Source organism: Aphis gossypii, chromosome X (assembly GCF_020184175.1).
Source record: "Aphis gossypii isolate Hap1 chromosome X, ASM2018417v2, whole genome shotgun sequence".
NCBI classification, from domain to species: Eukaryota; Metazoa; Arthropoda; class Insecta; order Hemiptera; family Aphididae; genus Aphis; species Aphis gossypii.
This window is the reverse complement of record NC_065533.1, coordinates 60,178,326-60,187,751: the sequence shown is the minus strand read 5'-3', so window position 1 is coordinate 60,187,751 and position 9,426 is coordinate 60,178,326. Positions and strand designations below refer to the sequence as shown.

Here is a 9,426-nt window from a genome sequence, read left to right as displayed (position 1 = left end):
ACATCAAAAATATTTACCAAATTGTTTAAAATGGAAAGATTACTATCTCCTCATGAAATATATTTTGAAATTACCTACATAGGCAAAGGACTAAGTCTGCCAAAAACTTATACCGAAGTAATAACAAAATTTAGATTATCTCTACCAATAACTCATTTCAAAAATACTAAAAAAAAAGTCTTAAAAAAACTTGATTTATCTCTAAATGAGTTATATTCTAAAATAGCTAAAACAAAACAAGATTCATCTGCAGATACACTATATTGTAAAGCAGAAAATGCATCATTTTCGTATTCAAATTTGATTGAATTTATAGACATGCCACGTTCAATACTAGAAACCTTCTTCAATTTAACTGTAACAGATAGAAAATATTATTTAAAAACATACTCCAGGAAGAATTTAAAGAAAAAATTGCCTTTTCTAAAATCATATTCTAGGATTATTGTGCATAATAAAGTTGTTCTCCTAAGAACATTTTCCAAAAAGAATATAAGAGATCAACAAATTATACTAGAAATATACTCTATTATTTTTTTCAAAGGTACATTAATACTGAAAACGTATCTTAATGAAACCATTCAAGATAAACAATCTATATTAAAATCCTATACCGAGGTAAAGAGTAAACTATCTATGTACACAACATATTCTGACGGAAATTTAAAAGAGCAACTATCAATACCTAGAACATATTCCAAGGAGTATCCATCTTTACCAATTACATATCTCGAGAGTAATGTAAACAAGAAGTTGTCTTTAACAAACGCATATTTTAAGGGTACTGTAAAAGAAACACTATCTTTAATAGATAAATACTCGTACTTAGAAAATCCTTTAAAAAAAGAACTAAATAAACCAAATAAATATTCTGTACTGGCTATAAAGAATGGACTAACTCTTCCAAATGCTAATCCAAATGTGTCTGTCAAAAATACAGTATCTCTACCAAATACACTTACTGAAGTGACTATAGGAGAAAAATGTATCAAGAATACATCAAACATCAACTCTAAACATGTTACAATGAAAATAAAGGACTCTTTAACATTGAATTCCCAACAGATTACAACAGATAAACCAATTGTATTCATATTAGATGAGGTTAACAAAACAACTACAACTGAAATAACACCTCTGAAAAAAAAATGTATGGTCCCTATAGATTATTATCAAATTTATTAAGTGAAGAAAAGGATATGAAATCTAAAAACAATAAAACTCATCAAAAGGTAACTATTTTTATTGCTTATATTTTTCTTAAAATAAGGTAGGTATCAATATAGTTAAATTATATTTGCTAGAAGACAGTTCTATTTCAATAGTACCTGTTCAATATTTATAATTATAAAATATATTTTTATAATAATTTTTATCTTAATTTGGTATTTTTACCTATGATTAAATTAATAATATTGTGCTAATATTATTATGTCTATAACAAATTCACTTGAATTAACAATAGTCAGATAATTTTATGAATTCTTCACAATTACAACCCTCACATACATAACAACATATTGTTGAATTGAATAACTAATAAAAACTTTTTCAGACCCCCTCATCATTTGTAATTTTTAATAAATCTTTATATTGATTATAAATTTATAAAAAAAAGAGTAGTCAAGTGAGTAACGCTCTACTGCAAGGGTCGCCAAACTTTTTTTGGTCACGATCTTCTAAAAATATACTTCACTTTTGAGAATGACTTCCATAGAATTTTTTTTTTTTATTAAATAACTATAAATATTAAGAAACATATAGGGCGCGTGGCCCTAAAAATAAATTCTAACATGATCGACTTTGAAATTGTCTGCGATTGACTGTTTGGCGGCCTCTGCTCTATTGTATAGTAAGTCACTATTATGGATGTATTAAATTTAAATCTAATGATAGGTATCATTGTACATAAAAAACGATTCTGAACGAAGATGATTTGTCAGCTTAGGATTTATTTTCCTATAGGTGGTGAAAAACGTGATTTTGTTTTAATGGCCTGAAAACACCAAAATTTAAGTTCTTTTATAATTATTGAAAGTCAAACTTATGAAAAATCTTATATTACATTTTCAACTCATAGCTACTTAAACAAAAAATCTTATGAATTACACCTACAAAATAATTTACAAATACTCATGATTTTGACGAATTTTTGTAAATATTTGATCTTCAAATGCTAATAAAAAAAAATATGCCTATGTATTCATATAATTTTTTATTCACTTTAAGACTAACTTATGAAGAACTTTGTATTAAATTTCAATTATTTTGACTTAGCCACAAAAATTTTATCGGTATTTATATATATAAAACTAAACAACAACGAATATTTCAAAAGCCTATAAATAGCATTAAAATAAGCGAAATATTTTGAAAGTTAAATCATGTAAAGAAAATGCAAATCTAAAAACTAGTGAAATTTTCAAGTGTCTACGACTTATACTTTTTGAATAATAACAAATATTTAAAATCGTTTGAGGATAAATCGTTATCGCTACACAATTTCGTAAAAATTTAAAATTCAAACGCTCATAACATGTTTTCCTATGATGACGCTTCGAGTTTTCTCTATAATTATTTGAAGGAAAAATTATGGAAATATTAGTGCTGAATTTTAAAAATTATAACCTTAGATATAAATACAAACATTTTTATGAATTTTCAACTATAAAATTACTTGCTAATTTTCGCGATTTTGACGTATTTCGTAAAAATTTGAACTTTAAATGCTTATAAAAAAAAATTGTGACTAACGATTTTTGATTTTTTTTTTAACTACTATAAGAACGATTTATAAAAAATCTGGTATTAAATTTTTAAGTTTTTTTGGGCATCCAAGATTTTTTTATTCACACTTCAAATTTCTTAGAAAAATCGAAAATTTCAGTTGTCTATAAATAACTCAAAAAAAGTCAATTTTTAAAATTTAGCAGTATGTAGACAATACTAATATAAACATTTGGTGAAAATATCAAGTATTTACAGTTATTCGTTTTTGAGTTTACAACTATATAAAAAAAAATCGATTTTGCGTAAAAATTCTCGTTTTTCCCTATTTTTTTAAAAATTGTTGGAAAATGCTTACTCTTGACCTCCATAATACACCAAGGATATTCACTTTACTACCCCTGAAGTTTGAAATTGAAGCTATATTTCGATAAGTTATGCTGTTCACACCCTCAAAAAAAAACATACATCATTGTAAAATCAATACATTCATCACTTCGTTCTGAATCTAAAATATTAAGAAAACATTTCTAAAGATTTTTATTTTTTAGGTAATTAGAATTGCTAATGAAGATAATACTGAACAATCAAATCATGATCAATCTAGTTCAGGTAGTGAGTTTATTTTAATATGATTTTAAAAAATAAGTAAAATTATTTTTGTTATGCATTACTAAAATGAAAATATTAATTATCTATTTTTATGTATTGTATGTAAATGAACTTGACAAGTTTTTTAATGGTAAATTAAGTATGAAGTTATAACAGATTAAATTTGTACTTATTAATCAATTAATCACTGTTGAGTACATTTTGCACAGAATAATCACACTTACAAGAAAAATCTTTTATAAAAATATTTATTTATTAAAATTATACTCATTAATTCATGAACTCTTAATATTTATCAAAATATTTTTATTTTATTTCAAGTCATTACAAAACAACATTTTTTTATTGATATTATGTTTATTATTCAGTGAATAACATCCAATTTTAATTTAATATTCCGAAAGTGAATATTATTCAGATTTTTTTGATACTTAAAAATCAAATTTTAGCTGAAAAATTAATCACTACTAATAGTACTATTAGGTATAATAGTATTTAAAGTTTTGATGGGTTGAGTGCTAAATCAAAGTTTTGTAGAGAAATAGGTATACCATCGTTAATCAATACTTTAAATATTTATAACTCTTAAACTACTCGTCCAAAATTTGGCTTTTATATATTAACTTCTGCAAAAAAAATATTGTGCTTATCTCAAAAAATTTAAATTGTAATTTATTGAAATTTATTAAAAACTCACGTTAATAAATAATAAATTACCTTCGGTAAAAAATTCACTCTATACATGTAATTTTTAATTGTTACTTGTTATCAATTAAAATTTAAAAATATATAATTAATACATTTCAGAAAATTGTTCATATAGGTATATCAGAAAATTCAAATTGTAAAAAAGATGATCAAAATCATACCGCCATGTATGTATAAAAATTTAGAGCTGAACAGCGATCAACGTCGATTAATAATTGGATTGTTGGTATAATTTTTTGTTTTTAGCCCTATTTTGATCTCAGCAGAAAATCCATTAGGATCATTAATTCATAAAGATCACTCTTGTATGCCTGAATGCTGCTATTGTAACAGACAATTTTATTTACTAGAAACTGTTTTTCATTTGGCACAAATAAAGAATCCAGATAAGCAAAAAGCGTGTTTGGAAAGTATGCAATTTGTATTACATGTTTGACATTCTTATCGTAATTTTTAACAATAAGAATTACTAAATACATACGGCTAAGACAAAATATAAACTAGTGTTCAGAAAATATATTTTTAAATAAATATTTATTTTAAAACCTATTTTTAATCTAGTTTTGATTAATATTTCAGTTGTAGAAGTTGTTAAAAATCTTTAATTGTTTTTAGTTTTTTCCTATCAAATATTTCAATATATACCTATATATATTTTTATAGATACCACTCACTTAATTGGATCCGATTCGTGTTTGTGTGTTGGTTGTTACAAATCCATAGAAAAACGAACTTCTATAAAGAATCTTAAAAAACGTACATGTATTGTAACGACTTGTGAACAAACTGCATCTCGTGATTTTCGTTCAAAATGGATGAATACATTAAAATCTTTACTTTTAATAAATAAGGTAGGTATTTGAAATATTATGTTATACATCTACACTTTTTAATTTACAAATTAAAACAAAATAAAACCATTATAATATTATATATCACATCATATTATGATAATTTTTAAATTTAATCATATTTGAATATTATTTAATTTAATATTACCATTCACTTAATCTGATTAGACTAAGAACTTAGACAATTTTAAATATTTTCATTTCATACTATGTTAATTATTATATTTTTCCACCTTATTGTATAACATAAAAATTAAGGGAATTCGATACTAAAGGTTTTTAAGAAATTCAATAAATCCAATTTCCAAGTGAATTACTGTGAATTATGTAATTGTATGAGAACACCAATAGATTTAACTATTTCACGACTGTAGACACTTAAAATTTGCTGGCATCTCCGGTATTTTGGTCGAGAACCCCGTGTATTACATTTTTATTAAATACTGTTTTTATACAATATACATAACGTAGGGTTAGGATTTTAATACCCTAAAAAATCTTAAATATGCCCTTAAAAAAAAAAAAATGACTTAAAAACTCAAAAAAAATGCATTTAAATTGTATTTACTAAAGCTTATAATAAATTGGAAAAAAATTGTATTTATTATTTTTTATTTATTTGTTTAGTTCTGGGCGTACTAATTGGTTACTAAATTTAGTAATACTTATCGTGGTTTAGTTATGATATAATTGTTATCGACGATAATTTGTCGTGCTATATAATGTATTATTCACACCGTCGACAGTTTGCAGAAAGTCTCTTGTTAATCGCAACAATTTTCGTTCATTTTATGAAAAAAATTGTGAAAAATGCTCTAAAAACTAAGAAAATGCACTAAAATAGTCAAAATATGCACGAAAAACGTTATATTAATTGGAAAAAAATGGAGATAGGAAAATACGTTTTAAAATCAAATGTATAGGTAATAATAGTACCTAATTTTCAGTCATTCATTTTTAGAGCATCTATTTATGCATTTAAATGTACACCACAGTTACTACTAGTACACTACCTACACATATTTTATATAAATATAATTATTAACATAAATCAAAATTGTCTATAGTCTTAGTTAAAAAAAAATACATTTATTTAATCGATAACAACAAGTTAATGGTAATTATTAATTATGCATGTATATTTAATACTAATTATATATATTTATAATAATTTTAGATCAATTTTAGAGTTCAAACTAATGAAGAAGAAGCAACGCATAAAATTCCGGTTTGCAATGAACATTATGAACAGGTTGTTAAATGATATTAGTAATATAATATTAGTCTTACACAATATTGAAATAAATCTTTTGATACTATTTTTCAATCGGCATTGAAAATAGTAAATAATAAATTAAAATTGAATGTTTTCATAGATACTGTTAGTAGCTCAATGTCAGTTATGTGGAAATCGAACGTTACAAAAGTTTCATTTGCATAAATCTGAAGTGCATGAATATCAATCGATTCTTAATGAGGATGAAATTCCGGTAACAATGAAATATGACATTCTTATTTGTAAACCATGTCATATTTATTTATTATTACGAAGAGATATAACTACGAAAATGTCATTTGAATTAGAAAAGCACTGTGACGCTACTAGAATAAGGTAATGATTTTGTTTTAGATTTAAAATATAATAATATGAAATGCAAAAAATGCATACATTCTCGATTGATTATTCAAAATTTTAAAGTTTCTAACATATAATTGAGTAAAAATCCAAATTTATGCTTCAAAATATTTACCCCAAATATGACCCACTCAATATTAATTTTCCCGAACTGCTCTATAATATCCCAATTTTTCTCTGAGTGGTAGGGTAATTAGTAAAATATAGCTTATCATTAGTGAACGATATAAAATTATAAATATTGTAATAATCATACCTACGTTATTATATTAATATGTTTTTTTAACATATTTTATAACATTAACTATCACATTAGGCGTATTTCAATAATTATTTAGCTAGGGCACGAAGTAATAATATAAAATATATACCTATAAATTGATATATATTAAAAACCCGTGAGTCATGAGTAATTAATTAATGTTTATTTATAGGATCATAAATCATTATAGATTGAAAATGAAAAAATTAGAACTTATGAAATTAGCAAAATCTGAAATAAATATTAAAAAAACGGAGGAAGATGATCAATTGTTATTGGTTAAATCTCTGCCAACGAAGAAAAGAAATATTTTCACTCCAGATTCTTCTATGGTATTTAAACCTATATCATCAGCAATAGAATTTGTCAATACTACAACAACCGTTATAACGACTACAATAGGAACAAAACCGCTAATGACAACAAGAACGATGACTATGACACCTATGTCTACGGTGTTAACTAGTGCAACAGAAAATCTATCACCGTTAAGATTCAATCAAAAAACACAACCAACATTTCTCGATACACACCCATCTGTATCAAGAACTATAAAACGTCCTGTAACTACTAATTATAGAAAACACTCTATGCCAGTTCATAAGCTAACTATACCAGATCACAGAATTACAATTCCAGTTGAAAAACTTATGTCCTCTATTAATAGAGTTGATAGACCTATGACTCAAGTTGATAAATCTATAACTCAAATTAAAAAACCTAAAACTCGAACTTCTAAGCCTATGATTCCAGTTGATAAACCTACGATTGCTGATCACAAACTAAAATTTGTTTTCACACCGGTGCTAAGATCGATCTTTACTTCGGAATTGTCTGTACCGAAAGAACATGTGAAAACTCCAAATTCAGTTTCCCCAATAAAAATACCGACTATTGTACAAACCGATCAATCGCTTAATAATTCATTAGATTCGCGGTCTAAGTCACCGCTCACTGGGTTTCCAAATTTAAGTCGCCAACAAGCTATATCATCAATATTGTCATCCACCACACCAGACATAATCCAATTTTATAAAAATCTCAAAACCACTTATCCTAACGGGAAGGAATTCATTAACAATTTAATGAAATTAGAAACACGCCGTAATCTTGGATATTTTACCGTACAAAACAATAAAACAATTCACCATCAACAAAAGTCTTGTACTGCAACTACTCCTCCTCATATGATACACTACCTTTCAAAATCTAAAGAATATCAAACTTCATCACGTATCTACAATTACAACAATGACCTTACAGATAATGGCTACTTGAACAACAAATGCGTTACAAGTGAAAACAATAAAGGTTCAGATTCACTCTTTATCCCTGTTGAAACTGTTAAAACAACCTATAAATCTAACAATAAGCCCAAGTTAAAGTCTATTTCACTCAAAAACGTTATCCATAATCCATCTCAGCATAACGATAGCGGCGATAGCAAAAAACAAGCCATCGCTTTACAGACAAATGCTACCAATATGATGCCTATCATTACTACCACTAACTATCCAGTTATCCCTATTCCCACGACTACTATCACTACCACAACCACTAAAGCTTTGGCCAATGTCGTCTGTGCTACGTCGCCTATTTTGTCCACGATCTCTGAAGCAATCACAGCTAGTGAAGAGCTAACTACTATCGAAATGGATTCTACAGCAACCAACACCTCAACTTTAATTACTGCCATCGCTGGCACTTCCACAACCATTATGAACACCAAAATCCCTGTCATTACTGATACGGTTACCATCACATCAGGCATCACTTATACCGTTAATGGCTATACTACTAACACTACCGACTTTAAAGAATCTACCACAACAAATATTGCTTCCGCAGTTTCCTCAACCATCAATGCTGATTCAATTACAGAAATTATAACAACTGTAATTCACGATACTGACTCGGCTAAAATTAACTTCGAATCGTCTAAAATAACCAATTTAATTTCTACCGAATATCCTACTGCAACTGACGCATTCACCACCATTAACGCAACCACTAATATCCCAGGTATCACTACCACCACAGCAGCCATTTCTACGATCACAATGTCTAACGCCTCACAATTTACTTTTAATGAAAATACTGTGGACAAATTAGTTCCCACAAATTCAATTGAAAGTATTCTCAATGATATTACCAATATTTCCACACCGATTTCGTCAGACATCGTTAAAGCATCCGCCGCTGAATTGTTATCGTCGTCGTCGAGTAAAATAAAGCAGTTATCCGACTCAGCTAAAATTGACTCTGAATCGTCTACTATTACTAATGTAATTACCACTGAATTTCCTACTTCAACTATTATTGTCGCTGACGCATTTACCACAATTAATGTAACCACTGATATCTTAGGTGTCACTACCACCACAGCGGCCATTTCTACGACCACAATACCTAACGCTTCACAATGTACGTCTAATGAAAATAGCGTAAACAAATTAATTCCCAAAACTCCAACTGAAAGTATTATTAATGATATTAAAAATATTTACTCTCCGGTATCGTCAGACATCGTTAAAGCATCCACTGCTGAACTGTTATCGTCGTCGTCGAGTTAAGTAAGGCAGACATTTGGTATCGATAAACCAAAAAATTCTTTAAAACTTATCAATAAC

At 27.0% G+C, this 9,426-nt stretch overlaps 1 protein-coding gene across 1 annotated transcript; it reads left to right on the top strand.

The window, feature by feature from the left end:
- Positions 1-1,006: 1,006 nt before the first annotated feature.
- On the top strand, positions 1,007-9,369 carry LOC114123575 (uncharacterized). The gene is made up of 8 exons (XM_027986604.2): positions 1,007-1,232; positions 3,279-3,339; positions 4,163-4,214; positions 4,294-4,457; positions 4,711-4,898; positions 6,076-6,150; positions 6,275-6,510; positions 6,969-9,369. The coding sequence occupies exons 1-8, from the start codon at positions 1,149-1,151 to the stop codon at positions 9,367-9,369; spliced, it is 3,261 nt and encodes a 1,086-aa protein (XP_027842405.2). The 5' UTR covers positions 1,007-1,148.
- Positions 9,370-9,426: the final 57 nt, after the last annotated feature.